At 38.6% G+C, this 17,486-nt stretch overlaps 1 protein-coding gene across 4 annotated transcripts in view; it reads left to right on the top strand.

The window, feature by feature from the left end:
• Positions 1 to 981: 981 nt before the first annotated feature.
• The window catches only part of PIGG (phosphatidylinositol glycan anchor biosynthesis class G), an 81,389-nt gene continuing 64,884 nt past the window's right edge, over positions 982 to 17,486 (top strand). For 2 of the 4 annotated variants that reach the window (XM_040542172.1, XM_040542173.1), the window contains exons 1-4: positions 982 to 1,158; positions 3,644 to 3,856; positions 12,890 to 13,107; positions 15,800 to 16,081. In XM_040542172.1, the coding sequence (XP_040398106.1) occupies positions 1,068 to 1,158; positions 3,644 to 3,856; positions 12,890 to 13,107; positions 15,800 to 16,081 (804 nt within the window). In that variant the 5' untranslated portion in view covers positions 982 to 1,067. The remainder of the gene's footprint in view (positions 1,159 to 3,643; positions 3,857 to 12,889; positions 13,108 to 15,799; positions 16,082 to 17,486) is intronic. The other 2 variants (XM_040542170.1, XM_040542171.1) reach the window with 1 other exon arrangement.

Genomic DNA, 17,486 nt, shown 5'->3' on the forward strand with positions numbered 1-17,486 from the left:
TTTCACTAGTCTTTTCAGACAAGAGGATAGTGTTAAATTAAAGGAAAGGTTAAATTCTTGATTGTAGAGGTTATAATCTCCTGTGTAGTGTGGTGGTTTTGGCACTGTTTGCTTGTATGTTACTCTTTTGCCAACATACGCAAGGCTTTATGTTAGTTCCAGAATATGGAAAGAATGCAGGCACTTTTGTGTATAACGGGTACTGGTAATCACTAATGATTTTGTTATGGAATGACGATATTTTTCTGTGGTCTTCGATTTTTTGCCTCAGAGCTGTTGGACAGGCCTCGCTTATGCTTCTGTTTGTCTGTCTTCAGAAATATAGACATGATTTGACATCAGTCACATCAGTTTTCTACTCCAAAGACACCTGAAAGATTGGAGAAGAAATACAAATTTAACTTTTTTCTAACATTTCTCTAGACCATGTTTGAGTTTAAAACTCACAATCTGAAATGGAAACATATAACTAGTTTTCTGTTTTACTAATGTAGCTTATTTTCTTTGACCTTGCTCAAATCTTCTTTAACCCATTGATTATTGTAAGATTTATAAAATAGGTTTATCAAATTAATATATTAATATTTTTAAATTTATATTTTATTAAAATCTCAATGAAGCTGAAGACATTCTTCAGCTGGGGAAAACAAATTTCTCTGTCAGTGCTACTGCTCCTGTGCTCCTGTTTTTTTTCACAAAGTATGAGAACCTTTGTTTAATCTCTGTCAGGTTCTTCTGACTCTGTAAATGGGTTGGTTTTTTTATTTATTTTAGAAAGCTTCTTTGTAGTGTTTGTTATATAATGACACATATGTATGCCTTAAGTTTTAAAAACAAATACTGCTGCATAACATTTAGCTGTGGACATCTCTGGTAATCTGCTCTGTGTGTTATGAGCCAATCTTGAAAACTGAATTAATTTCAACAAATATTTATTCATGAAATGGATAAAGATAATGGGGCATTATATATATACATACTCTTCTTACAGTAACTTAAATTTCTGTGGTTTGCAGGAAGGAGAGGCTTCTCTGCCGAGTTTGCTGGTTGTTTGTGGGGATCATGGGATGTCTGAAACAGGGAGTCATGGTGGTTCTTCAGAAGGTGAAGTGCACACACCACTGCTGTTTATCAGCTCTGCTTTTGAAAAGAGAAGTGGTAAGAATCAAAAAAAAATTGGTTAGCTGAACTTTTTAGAACACTTTTTCATGTTTAATTTATATTAGCTCTAGATTTTTTCCTGAAAAGTACTGTGGTTGTATTGTGCTATCACCCTGGTGGTGCTGGAATTTAGCTCACGGTTCATTGTACATGTGTCTGGCAAGATACCACATGTTCTGTGTGACCTCTGTGTTTAGCTGGAGTTTGCATCTGTGTCATGCTGAAACTGTGGCTTAGACTGTGTAACCACGGACAGAACTAGGTATTTCTCAGATTACCTTTTGCAGAACTGTCCTACTTGAGTGTTCAGAGCTAATGAGATCTGTTGTTGTCAGGATCATGGGATACTGGTAAACAGATAAATTAGAACTGAAATGTTGTTTGAAGTGAGTTTTAAGCTTTATCTGTCTTGGTCAGAATATTTCCCTGGCCTCCATTCTTCCCTCTCAGATGTCCATGAGTAAAGAATAAATGCCAATTTCTTATGCTGAGAATAACAGGAAAGAGGAAGGATTGCTCTTAAGAAAGGAAGAGAGATGAAGCAGAGAAAACAGGACCACTGATTAATAAGTATCTAAGGAAAGAACATGGAGCACAAGTATATTTACTGTATTGGCCAGACAGTTCATTTTAAATCATTAATGTGAGGTTGTCTGCTTCTGAAGCTCATTTTCTACTTGTATAATATAGCTTAAGGTAAGAGGAAAGAAGGGATTGGTGTGTCCAGCACAACCTTTAGCCTAGCTTACAGCATCTGGCTTAAACAAACTCCTTGACTGAGTGAATCAGTGAAATGTAGTTATAGGAGTGAACGTTTTCTTCTAAATAATACTTCCCCTGCCTTTCTGCCTCTTGCCCATTTTCATTCGATTTCCTGCTTGCTGAACCTTGCCTTGCTTATTTTGCTGGATGTTCCTGAAGCACAGTGAAAGTACACTTATCTGTCTATCATTTGTGAAACTGTATCCAGCTGGAATAGAAAGGACTGCTTGAGGAGTCCTTGAACTCCTCAGATTTAAAAACAAAACAAAGTCAAGAGCTTACTGGAGCTCTCATAAGTTTTTGCTTTATAAATGTCACTGGTATGTGTTGACAACCAGGCCAGGAGAGTGTTGATTCTGTAAATGAAAACTGTTAGTTGATTGTTTTAGTTTCTGTGGTGGTTAATCTGAACATGCAATTTTTTACAATATAATGAAAAATATCTAGTCAACTGTTTTTTGGGGATCAAGTCTGTGATTTGTAATGATAACCATGTAAATACTCAGCAGGTTGCTTCTTATTGCTGTACCAGTCAAAATTCTTACGATCGCTCCTTATGATCCTACTGTAAACAAAATGTATTGCCATTAATATGGTAGACCTCAAAATAGTAATCCCATGGGTTTTTGTATTTAAAATGCGGTCAGAATATTACTTGCGTAGCCTTATACAGAGATGTTACCCATGGTTGACTAAATGTAGTTGGTAGTTGGGCTTTTTTGACTAGTTAAAAACTTGCCTTTAAAGATGAAATCTGAAAATTGCTGATGTACAGGCACTCATGTAAAGAGTAGTTAGGGATTATAGATGGCATTCTAAACAAGGATGGGATTAATTACAACTAGATGAGAAATGAGAGATGAAGTTCTAATGCTCTTAAAGGGAGCCTTGAGAGTAATAAATGCTGTATATCATTTTTTGTCTGCGTACTTAAATCAAAACACTTAATGCCTAGATTTGCAAAGAGAACTAAGTAAACACAGTAAAAAAAAAAACTGTTAAGTAACCAGTAAGGCACAGGAGGCAACAATTGTCATTGCAATCTTAAATGTTTGCTTACGTTTGTGAAATATCTCACATGGATAGATAGAAGTCCGTGGAACTGAAGGCTAATCCTGGAAACAGCAGTCAGGTAACCTAGATGATTCTGTGATTCTGTAATGGGATCCTGCACAGAACATTTTAAAATCACAGGGTTTGCCTGTGTGGAGCTCCAGGATTTGGGCCTCAGCATTCCTTTACCTGACCTCTGATTCTGTTTGCCTAGCAGCCTGGTGGAGATTTAATTATATCACAAAGCTTCTAGAATGCTGCAAGCATTATTTTAGATTCTCATTCTTCATTCATGCATAAAATCTGCCTACTGTAGTATTTTCTATTCTTTCTAATGTAAGTTACCAAACCCTCTCAGGATGTAAACTACAACTTGATATTATTAAGGTTGTATCTTGGACAATCTCTTCCAATATTTGTACTTGTGTAACGTTCACATTGTGTTTACGGTAATTGCTTACATTGAAGAGTGGTACTTGTTGAAAATTGAGTAAGTTTTGGTTTTACAACAAAGAAGAACACTCTGTAGATCACTTGAACTAGTTGATCTAATGGCAGTGAACATATTTTTAAACTAAAAAAATGTCTCTCTTGCTATAGAAATAGATAGGCCTGTAATTGAAATACTTTTTCCTTTCTATTTTATTTTTTATCTTGTTGATTTTAGGTCCTCTAACACAACCTGAACTTGTACAACAAACTGATTTGGCTAGTACACTGGCAGTAGGTCTTGGCCTACCCATTTCAAGAAACAGTGTTGGGAACCTGATATTGCCAGTTGTAGGAGGCAAGACAATGAGGGAACAACTACGTTTCTTGCACTTGAATGGGTTCCAGCTTAGCAGGCTGCTGGAAGAAAATACACCTGCCTATGAAAAAGGTAAATCATCTTAAAAAAACAGTATACAAGAGGATGTTTAACTCATAATATGATATTATTTATAACACAGTTTGAGCTTTTAAGTTCAAGAGTATAGTATTCAAATTAGCTTTCTAATTGAGAGCAGTATTCAAAGGAATTGTGCTGAGTTCACTCTTTATCTACTCTGGCACACTGCTTCTGAATAAAGTTTTTTAATGGCCATTACTCTTACTAGTAGATGAAGGAGCAGAAATAATGATGGAGTAAGATTAAAGTAAAACTGTCGGTATAGTTAAATCTCATTGTTTTCATATGTGCTATTTGTGAGGTATCCAACATAAGGCACTTATCCTGAGCACTGTTTGAAAGAAAAACACAATGGAATGAATTTTCAGGTTTAGAAAATATGCCTCAGGTAATACTGGGATATAATTTAGCATGAGTTTCTTTCCAGTTCTTTCTTCTGTGTAAATTTACTTGGAGTGAGAACCTAGTTTACTGCAAAATTGCTAATACAAACAAGCATAGCTGTGTACATATGTATTTGTATGTGTTAGGAGGAAGGAATAAAAAAACAAGGTTTAAAAAAAAAACACAGTGGCTCTGCTCTAGCAAACTGTAGTATTTGTTTAAGAACCATATTGCAAACTGTAACATAAATAAGCAAGTTAGTGTCATTATATGAATAAAATTTAGAGAGTAGTCAGAGGTCAAAGTGAATACTTTACTATGGACATTAGAAAATATTGTCGGATTCAAGTGACTGTGAAACTTGAAGTTCTTGTCATTTGACTTCCAATCTGTTGAATCAAAGAAATAACTGCATGGGAGTGTAAAGCTGTGTCGTTATGGCTATGAGTACGTAAAGTAGAAAACAATATTAAGTTCAGCAGGATGGCCGTTGTAGATCAAAAATGAATTATCTTTCAGCATCACGGCTTCTAATCATAGTTAAACCCCAACTGGGTGTCTAACAAAACAAGTACTGCCAATGGTAGTGAAGTGTTAACAGTAGGACACATGCTCCCTCTGTTCTGATACTTTGGCCTCTGCGAGTAGTTCAAGTGAGTAGACTCACCGTGTTGGTGGGGTTCAGAATTGAAAATTCTGGCACAAAGCTCCATCTATTGCTGCAAGAGTTGGTGAAGGAGACTGAAGCTTCTGTTTTATATCATCTATATTTTTGTCTAGCAATAGCTTTATTTCAACTTGTAGCTGTCATTTGAAAGTGAAGTTAAAATAGCTCAAGATGAAAATGTGAAGAATTTTATGCTACTTGCTTGTGACTGTGAACTGCTATTAGAGGTGCTACTCTGCTGAAAAGCGCCCATGACGACCTCCTATCCTTCCAGTAACAGGGTCTCAGTAAAATTGAATCAAATCCAAGTCCTTTTTGTGCAGAGTCTTAGGGTGAATTCTTTCTTAGGGTGAATTCTTTGTGTGCTGTACAATTCTTAGGGGGCCTTGTTCTTACAGGGTCCTAGATGTGTAAGCCTGTAGCTTAATACACACCATAGGAAGCTTTGCTTAAGACCATTAAGATTGGCAGGGAAGAGAGGTGCCTTGCTGTTTGTTTAGTTTGAAGTTTTGTTGTTGTGGATACTTCAGGACCTAAAAATATTAAAGGGAAAGTCACCAAGTCAGTGACTAGTGCTGCCTGTAGTTCATAAGCATGGATAAATGGCAACAAATGGAGCTCTGCCTAGGAATAGATGATTAGCCAATTGAGAACCTATGGGATGGGGTTAATAGGCAGACCGACATGGACTATGTTGCTATGGACAGTCTTATTGGGAAGAAGTAGAAGAGATCTTCAGAAACTTGCGGAAGCCTCGTGTACCACAGACAGTGGATATGTGGTACTTCATCTGTCTTGATATTTACTTGGAAGGAGAACACAAAAGGGCACAAGCTTACAAGGGAAGGGTACCATGCTGGATTTGATACTTACAAGGAAATGGTCAGGGATATGAAGGTCAGGGTCAGCCTCATCTTCAGCAACTATGGGTTGTGAAAGGATATAACAAGGCAAAAAGCAGGATCACAACCCTAGACTTAGGAGAGCAGACTTGCTCAGAGATCTACCCGAAGGAATGCCATGGAATACAGTCATGAAGAGAAGGAGGCTTTGAAGCTCTGGTTATTGTATTTTTTTTCTCCTTCAAGGATCACCTCCTCCAAGCTGAAAAGCAATGTCACCATCTGGAGGAAATCTCCACATGGAGCAAATCAAACAGAGGTGGCAGGAGGCACGTGTGGATGGGTATGAAACTTGGATATGAAAAAGAAACACACAAGAAGCAGGAGGGTTGGGTAGTCTGGGAACATTATACATGTTGTCTGAATATGCAGGGATGAGATTAGGAATGTCAAAGCCTATCTGGAGTCTATTGGAGAGGGAAGCAATAAGTGCTTCCACGGGTACATTAGTAGCAAAATAAAGACCTGGGAGAATGTGGGCCTGGTGCTTGGCGGGTAGTGGACCTGATGATAAAGGACATGCAAAAAGCTGAGGTAGTCAATGCCTTCTTTGCCTCAGCCTTTACTGGTAAGACCAGGCCTCAGGAATGCTAAGCTTCTGAGACCTATGGGAAAGCGTGGAGAAAGGAAAACTTACCCTTACTGGAGGAGAACCAAGTTAGGAAACATTTAAACAAACTGAATATACAGAAGTCTGTGGGGCCTGGTGAGATACAGCCACAGTGCTGAAGGAACCAGGCAACGTTATTGCAAAGCATTCTTGAAAATTTTTGACAGGCTTTGGTGATAAGGGGAACTTCCTGAAGACCGGAATAAAGCAAATGTAGCTCCCAAGTTCAGGAAGGACAAGCAGGAGAATCCAGTGAACTACAGGCTAGTCAGCTTTACCTTGATCCTAGGGAAAATGATGGAACAAATATTCCTGGAAAGCAATTCCAAATTTATGAAGGATAAGAAGGTGATTGGGAGTAGTCAGCATGGATTTATGAAGTGGAAATGGTGCTTTGTCCAACTGGAACCTTCTTTCTACAACAAGTTGTCCGGTTTGGTGGTTAAGTGGAGAGAATTGCATGTTCTTCAGCTTGTTAAAAGTTTTGCTAATGTGTTTGTCTCCCGTAAGGTGCTCAAAGACAAACTGATATGGTGTAGATTAGATAAATGACTGGTAAATGCAGTGGACTGAAAGGTGGCAGAGCTGCCAGGCATGGGGGTTGTGATCAGTGACAAAGCCCGGCTGGTGCAAGTCCCTAGGGGCAGGCCCCAGGGGTTGACACTGGGGCCAGTACTGTTTAACATCTTCATTAATGACCTGGAGGGTGCGAGAGAGCACTTGTCAGCAGGTCTGAAGATGATACAGAACTAGGAGAATGATACACCAGGTGAGCTTGCTGCCATTAAAACAGACTGGAGAAACGGACTGACAGGAACTGCGTGAAGTTCAGCAAAGAGGAATGTTAGAGAAAATCCCATGCAACAGTACAGGTCATGTACTGACTGGCTGGAGAGCAGCTTGGTGGAGAAAGACAAAGGGTCCTGTAGTATGTCAAGTTTAACATAAAGCAGCAATACACCTTGTGGAAAGAAGGCCAGTGGCACGCAGGGTTTCATTAGGAAGGCAGTCATTAGCAGGTCCCTCCTTTTTCTTTTCTCAGTTATGGTGAGATGATGTGTGGTCCTGGGCCTCATTCTGGGCTTCCTGGTGTAAGGAAGACATGGATATGGTGTAGTGAGCACAGTGAATGGCCATGCAGGTGATGAAAGGGTTGGAACATTTGTTATACAAGGAGAGAGACTGAGGGTACTTGAAGAGAAGACTCAGCAGGGACCTTATCAATGTATATAATACCTGATGGAAGGGAAAAAGAAGGTTGAACCAGACTGTGCTTGGTGGTGCCTGGCAAATGGCTAAGAGGCAGAGGACATAAACTGGAATATGGGAATGTTTGTTTAAATGAAGGAAAGTTTTTTCTGTAAGGGAAGTAAAACACTGGAATGAGTTGCCCAGAGAGTTTGTGGAGTTTCCGTACTTGTAGACATTCAAGACCTGACCGGGCAAGGTTGTGAACAATATGTTCTAGCTCGCCCTGCTCTAAGCCTTTGGCTCTTACTTGTGGATCATCTGCACACTCATCAGAGTTGTGCTGACGAGTCTTGGGCTGTACCGTTTCTGAATTCCATAGATGAAGTGTGCTGTTTTGTAAAGGTAAGAAATCCCTGGAAGAAACCCAATTAGACATCTCGCTCATTTGCCAACTGCAAGTTGAAACGTTCTCATTCAGATTCTCAATTAGTAACAACTGGTAGATCGTGAAACTTCAGTTGAATGCAAAGTAAAACTGCTATGAGTGGAGCTGCAGTTTAAAGGGACTGATACTTGTAGGGATGGTCTAAACCTTGCTGCCTTTAAAAAAAAAAAATTAAAAATTATTTATAGAATCATAGAACAGCCCAGGTTGGAAGTGTCCTCAAAGTATTATCAGGCCCAACCTCTCGTGGGAAAAAGGAGCTTACACATCCAATCACATCTTGAAAACCTCCAGTGACTGGGATTCTACCACATCACTGGTGAGGTTGTTCCAGTGATTTATTTTTCTCACTGCACCTAGAAAAGCACTTTGGGTTTCTTAATGTGTTCATACCTCACTGTAAGGCAGTCAACTATAGTTAGCTAGTACTGCTTCCTTCCTGCTCAGAAATTCAGAACATTCATCTGAATGATGAACTAGTCTTGTTTCTGTAAAAGACACTTTTTTGACACTTTTTGAGTGAAAGCTGGATGTTAATAAAATGAATGTCCACTTTTTAGTTTGGAAGTAATACTGAACTTGCATTAGGTGTATGTATTGAATGAAATAATTTGGTATTTCTGAGAGATTTATATACTGAAACTGGAGGAGTCATTTCTACATGATACATTCTTTTTGTGTATTTATCAGTTTTTTAAATGATTGCTGCTTGTGATTGTAACTAAATGAAACTGTTATGAACCATATGCTTGGGAAGCAGAGCCGTTTGCTGCGATAGCTTTGGAAGAAGGTTGAGGCAGGAAATGCTGGTATAATTCTGTGCAAGCAATCCATTCCCGGTACTTTGGGAAACCTGTAGCAGGGCAAGCTTGGTTTGGATTTGGCCTCAAGTTTAGCTTCTCTTGTGTGTATGCCATGCAAGACTGACCTGCAAATGTTATCCACCAGTTACCAAAACGTTTATTCAACAGTGCAGTCTATGGCCTTCCTTGTTTTATACTTCCTGCATACAGATATGCCATTGAACACATTGGAGTTCTCAGAGAAAAGTTCCCAGTCCCTCATTTCTTTCTGCAAGTTTCTGTTATCATTCCCTTAATGTATTTCAGAAATGTAAATGCAGTTAGACTAAAACAGTTATCTTTGGCAACATGGATAGAATGTGTTTGGTAGGCAGTAGCTTGGAGAGAGGTAAATGAGATGGGGAAAAAAATGCTAAAAGGAAGAAAGAGGGAGATGGGGCAAAAAAAACTGAGAAGGGATTGAAGCAGGAACAAGATGTGGAAAGAATTTATTTAGATTTCAAAATACAACTTGAACAAGTTTCAATGTTCTGTGTAATAAAGTAGCGTCACGTCAAATCTCAGTTTAATTAAAGCTCATTTTGGATGATCCTTTCTGGATTTCTGGATTTCCTCAGAGGTATGAATATTTAACTTTTTTATTTGAAATAAGAGTTTTTTGAATTTCTAATACTGGATGAGGAACTTCCTAGGGAATCCACTGTTCAAGAGCAGTGAATGGTGGAAAGTCTCAGTTGCACACTGGCAGCTATCTTGATACACAAGTGCTTGCTGGTGGTTGAATAGTACTCACCAGTGAATACCTGTAAGCCTCCTGCATAATAGGATCAGAGATCATCAGGCCCAGCTGCCTGACCAACAGGCATGGGGCACCAACCACCTCGCTAGAAAGCCTGTTCCAGCGTTTGCCCACCCTCACGGTACAGAATTTCTTCCTAATGCCCGGTCTGAACTTCTCCTGGTGCAGATTTGTGCTGTTCCCTCCTGTCCTGACATCAGTGCCCAGGGAGCAGAGACCAGCACCTGCCTCTGTGCTTCTCCTCCTCAGGGAGCTGCAGAGAGCCATGAGGTCGCCTCTTAGCCTCCTTTTCTCCAGGATGGACAGCCCAAGTGTCCTCAGCCTCTCCTCACAGGACGTCTGCCAGCCCTTTTACCAGCTTTGTTGCCCTCCTCTGGATGAATTCCAAGACATTAACATCCTTTTCACATTGTGGAGCCCCCAAATGTATACAATGTTAAAGGTGAGACTGTACAAACACTGAATGTAGTGGGAGCATCACCTCTTCAGACACTGGCTGGCAATGCTGTGTTTAACACACCCCAAAATGCAGTTTGCCCTCTTGTCTGCCAGGGCACTCTGCTGGCTCACGCTGAGCCTGCTGTCACCAGTGCCGCTGGGTCCCTTTCTGCTGAGCTGCTCTCCAGGCACTTGTCTCCCAGTCTGTGCCTGGCATTACTCCGTCCCAGGTGCATTTTCCTTTGTTAAACATCACACTCATGATTGCCCAATGCTTCAGTGTATCTAGAAGCCTCTGCAACTCCTCTTGTCCCTCCGAAGAGTTAACAGCACCTCCCAGTTTAGTACTGTCAGCAAACTCGCTAAGGGTGCATTCAACTCCTGCATCCACATCATTAATAAAAATATTGTGCAGAGCTTGCCCTGGAACTGAGCCGTGGGGAACATTGCTAGTGACTGCCAGACAGATGTTGCCCCATCCACTACGACCCACTGAGCTTCGCTGATCAGCCAGTTCATCACCCAGCATAATGTGAACCTGTTCATCTCACAGTAGAGCAATCTGTCCAGAAGGATACTGTCAAAAGCCTTACTAAAATGTGCGTTAATAGGTTAGAAGTTGTAGAAAAGAAGACTTGACATTCTGAGTTAAACGTTACTTTGTAAAATTCTCATGTTGATTCAGCCTGTAGTAGATCACTGTTTTGTAGTGATAAGAGACTTACAAACCTTAAACACAATTCCTTCATAACTGCACAAGAATTGTGAGAAGAAATACTGCATTTACCTTCACTTACTCGAAATAAAATGAAAAATGTGTCTGAATTTAATAACGTACATCCTCTTTTGCTGAAAAGGTCTCACAAACAACATAATGGTTTCTACCAAATCTGATCCATTGTTGATCTATCAGGAGTAAAAACTACCTGTAATTTAAGTCTTTGTGACACCAAACTTATTTCAGTCACTGCTTTAACTCTTGGCTTCTGAAACTACACAGCAAATCTTTTGCCCTAGTTTTAGCTAAGAAGTTAAGGATTTCAAGATAAGAGGGTGATGTTTTTATATAACAATTTCCGAGTTGGCCATTTTACCCTTAAGTTATTAACTTTAGAGTGAAATAGCATGGAAATAATAAGTATCCTGTGTGGAGCTGTAATTTGAACTCAGTGATCCTTGTCCTTAATCCTCAGATCCCTTCCAACTTGGGATATTTTATGATAGTTATTGATGTAAAGGGAAACTAAGCATTTATTTCTAGCAAAAAATGCAGATGCATGTGAATGCTCACACGGCATAATGTCCAGTAAAACAGAAGTTCCTTCTGTTGTTGATTGAGTTTATGTTGTGATTACATACTCTACTCAGTGACTGATTTTTAAATACCACATGGCATACTGGAGTATGGGATGATGCACCTATAAAATGAAAAAGGAAAGCATGCTTTTAAATGCTTTTAGAAACAATACTACTGTCAACATTCACAATAAAATACAGCAACTGATCTAATTTGCTGTGTTGCTAATACATGCTCTTGAAATTAAACTTATATGAAGTGAATAGAATACTCATCAAGTGGATGTACAACCCAGACTAATGATTTTGGCAGAATTTATTTTTTTTTAACCTTTATGCTTATAATGATAAATTATTCTATTTTTTTTTCCACAAATTGATGTCTCTTCTGTGTACGCCTGCACAATCAGGTTATTGTCATAGCTGAATAAATCTTTTTGGGAAGTAAAAATGCTACGGCTCATTCTTTGTGTGCTGCAGCTTTTTGTGTTGATGTTTAGCTAAAGGGAAAGTTAACAATGAAAATCAACGTTAGTAGAGAAAAATAGTAGAGTCCTCTTTTGTATTCTTTGAATTGACTTGTATCGTTGTCCTTCCACACCCAACCTCCGTCATGTATCAACCAGAACACTCACTGTAAAGTAAGAGTTGTGTCGTCACTCCCCTCCACCTAACCCTCCCACTAGGTTTTTCTTCTGGTCAGAATTCCTTTAGATGTGGATAGGACATCATGAAATCACCTTCTACTGCAAGCCTCTTGCTTCTGTAGGTTGGTGGCAGCACCAGGTTTTCTCTTTTTTTTTTTTTTTTAATAGGTTCGACTATAGTCAACCCTTACAATATAGCCAAAATACTGAATTTCACTGGAGAGCATTGCTTTGCACCAGCTTTGTAATCCAAACACCTGAAGACAAACTGCGCACTTCGGCTTTTAACTTTTCGATTACTGTTTCAAAATTTGGCTTATTTTGTGTTTCTGTTTGTGTTACCAACTGATTCTCATTATCTTTGTAGCAAAATCAGGGCTCCTAATATGTTGTGTGGATGTCCTTTGATGTTTTCTCCAGAGATCAGCAGTTTGGTGATTTCCCACTTGGCTTGTGCAATACAGTCTGGATAATGAGCGGTTCCAGTGGGAAACATGGCTTTTTCAGGATTTAAAGCATTTGGATACGTTTATTCTGGAAACCTTTTGTAAAAGTAAATGGCTATTTTAATACGTTTGTCACATATCGAGTCCTTGACATTCTATCTGATTAGGGATTAATTGGTTTTATTCTGAGTAACTGTCTCATTATGGCCTTGCTGCAGGAAGATAATGTAACTTTCTGTGTATGAAAGAAGTTTCAACTCCTATAGCAAGTTTTCTTCAGATCATACAAGGAAGTACAAAAGTATGATTAGGTTTCCTATTATCCTCCTTTGTTCATGGATCCTCTTACCTGTGTTTTGTTTTTTGTTTGTTTGTTTGTTTTTTTTTTCCCATTAGATCCCGGTTATGAGCAATTTAAGATAGCAGAGAAATCCCATGGTAACTGGATCAAACTGTACTTAGAGGGGAATAATTCAGAAATACTCATGAATCTTGGCAAAAAGGTCCTGAAGCAATATTTGGAGGCCCTGAAGACTTTGAGTTCTTCACTAAGCAAACAAGTGGCACAATATGATATGTATTCGATGATGGTGGGGACTGTTATCATTATGGAGGTATGAAAATACATCTTTCTGGGAAAGAAGCTAAGTGCAAGACATGAAGGTTCCTATTTTTTGACTACTTAGTGTATATTCTTCAGAATTAACTCTTCTAGGGTTTACTGATTGTATTTGAAGGATGAGCATAATATTATTTTTAAAGAATAACTTAGCATTTAAAATTATTCAAGAGAGCTTTTGATATAAGATGGTTATGTATTGGTGTAAATAGGTGTAGTAAATATGTAGATGTGCTACAACTTACATTACTCCCATATCAGTTAGCCTTCTACTCTTTAAGGAGATTTCCTGCATTAAAACAGAAAACATCTGCAAGTAAATTCCTATTTTTTCCTCTTTATCTAACAACAATTACAGCTATTTAGAACAAGCGAGACCCTGTGTGGCTGTTTTGTTTTTTTTTTTTTTTTTACCATTCCAAGAATTACTCTTTTTACTGACAGGCCTAGAGCCCCAAAATAGGTACTTGCTGAAAGGTGCTGGGTCACCATTCCATATCACACTAAGGAATAAAGATAAGATATCCCACGTCTGGAATTTTAAGTGGTTATTTGCAATTGATATTTTGGGGAAATCTCAAGTGTTGGAAATCTCAAATACCGCAGTGTAATGCTTTGGGAAGAATGCTGAAGGGATACTATGCCTGCATACTGAACTTTGTATACAGAAACTTGCACCTACCTTTTAGGTAACATCACTGTCAGCTTTTGTGAGAAAAAGCATTGTTCCCTAGGATGGAAATACCCACTACCATCTTGATTTAGTCCTAGCCTGTGAGCAGTGCTGTAACCTACAAGGCTATATAATAGCTGTACCTGCGGTTCTGTTCAGTGTCTGGAATGGTCAGTAGATGAGCAGCTGTTTTGTGTTTGAGCTTCCTCAGTCCTTGTGGGCTGCATGCAAGGCCTCATCTTGTACGCCTTGTTCTCTGTGTACAGAACACATTGGAAATGGCTTTCTGATGGACTGCTTGGTGTGCTTTATCATTCTGCTGACCACTTCTCAGGAGTCAGTTCCACAGTCCCTGTAGGAGACGAGATGGTAGGTTCTGTTACCAATCTACAGATAGCAAATCTGGAGATGGACAGTGCCCGCGATGAAACTGAAGTGCTTATAGTCCTTTCTTGTTCCTTTGTTTTGGGAACCTAAGGATTCAAACTCCTGACAGTTTGTACCTGAAGCACTGGAATTATGTTTTTTTCTGGAATGCAGTTGTTGGTATTTACTTTTTCAACAAAACAGATCTCAGGTATTTTAGTCAATGGGCCTTTATCAACAGAAACGTGCAGCTACTAATTAGCTTTGAAAGTGTGGTTAACAAGAGCTTGCACAGTGTCACTAGAAGACTGTACAAAACATCTGGATTTATTTTTTCCCAGTGCAACACTCAAGAAACTGCCGTGCTTTCTAAAATTGTTTAGTTTTATATGTATTTTCCACCCTCAACCATAGAAATAAAGGCAGGGAATCTCACAGGTGACTACAGGCTACATGATTCTATAAATGCTATTTATCTTGTGAGGAGAATACCTCTGGAACATGAGCTAATAACTATTTGCTCGGAGAGTTAAATTTAGATTTATAGGTAACTACGATTTGAGCATTTTAGTATCATTAGTGCTTTGTTCTAAGTCCTGTGTTAAAAAGCAAAAAATGAGCCAGTATGATAGTGTGAAACCTCATGCTTTCATAACTGAGTGAATTGTGGAAAGTATAATATGAATAAGAATGGACTACTGCAATGCATTGCAATTAGTTTGATGTATTTTACTATATCTTGCTGTATGGATTGGTAAGTTTTAGGTAGAGGTCTTCACAAGGGAAAGATTATAGGTTGGCAGTGCTCTGATATAACTGCTTTTTAAAAATTTGTCTTAATCATGCCCTACAGCAAGCATACTGAGCTCTCTTTAGTCCATCTGTGTCCCTTGCAAAATGTCTTAGCGTGTGGATGAATTTTTCTTTATTTGTTCATGGGTAGCAGAAATTACTCAAATTAACTCCACTGCTACAGTTACCTGAGAGGAAATCTGACATTCTGCTTCGTCTGTGTGCGGATTATAGCAAAGCAGAAGTGAAGCTGGTAAATCGAATTAAGACAAGGAGAGGGACAAAACTAAATACCAGAATTCATAAGCTTGAAAAACAGCATACGCTTACGTGATAGCGTGAGAACTTTTCCTGGCCTGGGAAGCTATTTAACTCAGCAAGAAGTCTATAACTTGTGAGATAAATGGCCTTTGGTAGAGCATGCAGTTAACTTTTTATTTACGAGTTATAAATGAGTCGAATTTGTTTGCTTAGGAGCTATTTCAGTATTGAGAATTAAAACAATTTTGTAGAGAGTTAAAACTCTTACAGTGAATGAAGATAATGCAGATGGTCAGTTACAGCAAGTCAGGAGGCACATGGTAATATATTAAACCCTGATGAATCATGCACCCAAGCCCTTAAATCAATAAATGAAAACACAATCTTTGTTTCTCCTCTTTATATGGTGATAACTTACGCAAGTCAAACCATCCAGTATATTGTTTCACAGTGTTTTTTAGATCAAGTGATCATACTAGATCATACCAGAGTGACATGGATGACACCAGTATGATTTTTGTGTGAATTCTCACTGCATGCTTTAGCTAATCCTGATTCTTTAAGTGTTAATTCTCTGTTTTATTTTTTTCCCTAGGTTCTGCTGATGCTTTTGCTCAGTGTTCCAAAAGCTCTGAGCAGCCGGGCAGAATTTGAAGTGCCCCTCTCCCCTTCGCTCTTCTCTCTGCTCTTTTACTTGATGTGTCTGGTGCTGTGTGCGGTTCACGTCATTGTATGCACATCAGCAGAAAGTTTATGCTATTTCTGCAGTATGTCCTGGTTAACAGCACTTGGAGTGATGATGCTGATTTCTGCACTCATGTGTGGTATTTTATCTGCCATTGGAAAGATCCTTGAGAATTCCCGACTTCCAGTGAAGGTGAGACCGTGCATTAATTATGGTTCAAAATGTTTTGCTCTTCATGGCATACTTTCTAATAAAGTTTTGTAAAGGTTTTGTGTGTGTGCTTAAAGGAACTGTAATTTGTAATGTAATTAGTGTAATTTAAAATTAGTGTTGAAATGTGGTATGTTCATTGTGGCATGATAACAGGTTCCTGTAAAGAAAATCATAAGAGTGCTTATTTTCAAATTACTTTAAGAAATGTTCTAATTAGTGTACATTATTTTACAGTTGAATTTATGAGGTTAGAAACAGTTCTGTGTACTAATTTTATGCTGTTACACATTGATGTTTCACAGCTGCAATTAATGCAAGATGTATGATATTTTGCAGTAACAGTTTTTCAAGCTAAAAAGCAGACTTTTTGACTTGCAGAACTGTGTAATAACAGCTCTGCTCAATGGAATTTAGAAAAGTCACTACTGAGCAGAGGTTAACATTGCAGTCAGTGGAACTATACGCTGGAATTCCTGAGCTTAACTATATATTTAAATTGTTTTGAGTAAGGCTGCTAATGTTTATTATTAAAGCTATACCAGTTATACTTTATCATTCTGTTTCTGTAATTTCTGAATGCGTGTCATTCCTTCTTGGAAATACTGTTTTTCCGAGAGAAGCCTTGGACTAAAAGTAATGCCATTTTCTCCAGAAGGCAGCTCCCCCCCATTTCAGTCTTCTTTGGTGCAATTCATTCTAGTGTATTAAAAGTGATTGAAAAAAGAGTTTGAATAGATCGTGTTGTTTCATGCTTATGTTTATTGGTAACATAAGATTTATGTGTGTATGTTGATCACTTAGGCTAAAGCAGTGTAAAAAGTCAGCTATCACTTTTGCTTAATGATATCAGGGAAAGAAGTTTCATCTCAAGCGTAACTGCTGGCAGAACAGTCTTTCTAAGTGTAGATCACAGTTTGCTTTTGGTACTGAAAATTTTGTGTCAAACTAGGTTTAATGTTTTGTTACAAAACCTAGTGATGCTATTGTGGATTATTTTTAAGGGCAAATGAAAGAAGAAAGAAAAATTAATCAATGTGAATGGGCAAATCTGCCGAATAAGACGTGTAGTTGTACAGTTTAACACTGTTAGTACTTAGGGATGCATTGGTCTTTAAATGGACTCAGTTCATTTCAGCCTTTTCTGAGTTGTACTACTTATAGCCTTTATTTATTTAAGCATAAATGAGTGTTGTGGTTTAGCCCGGCTGGCAGCCAAACACCACACAGCCGTTCGCTCACCCTCCCCCCTCCCTCTCCGGGATGGGGGAGAGAAACGGGAAAGTGAAGTCTGTGAGTTGAGATAAAGACAGTTTATTAAGACAGGGAAAATAATAACAACAACAACAACAACAATAATAATAATAATAATAGTATTAATAGTAAT

Source organism: Cygnus olor, chromosome Z (assembly GCF_009769625.2).
Source record: "Cygnus olor isolate bCygOlo1 chromosome Z, bCygOlo1.pri.v2, whole genome shotgun sequence".
Classification (NCBI taxonomy): Eukaryota; Metazoa; Chordata; class Aves; order Anseriformes; family Anatidae; genus Cygnus; species Cygnus olor.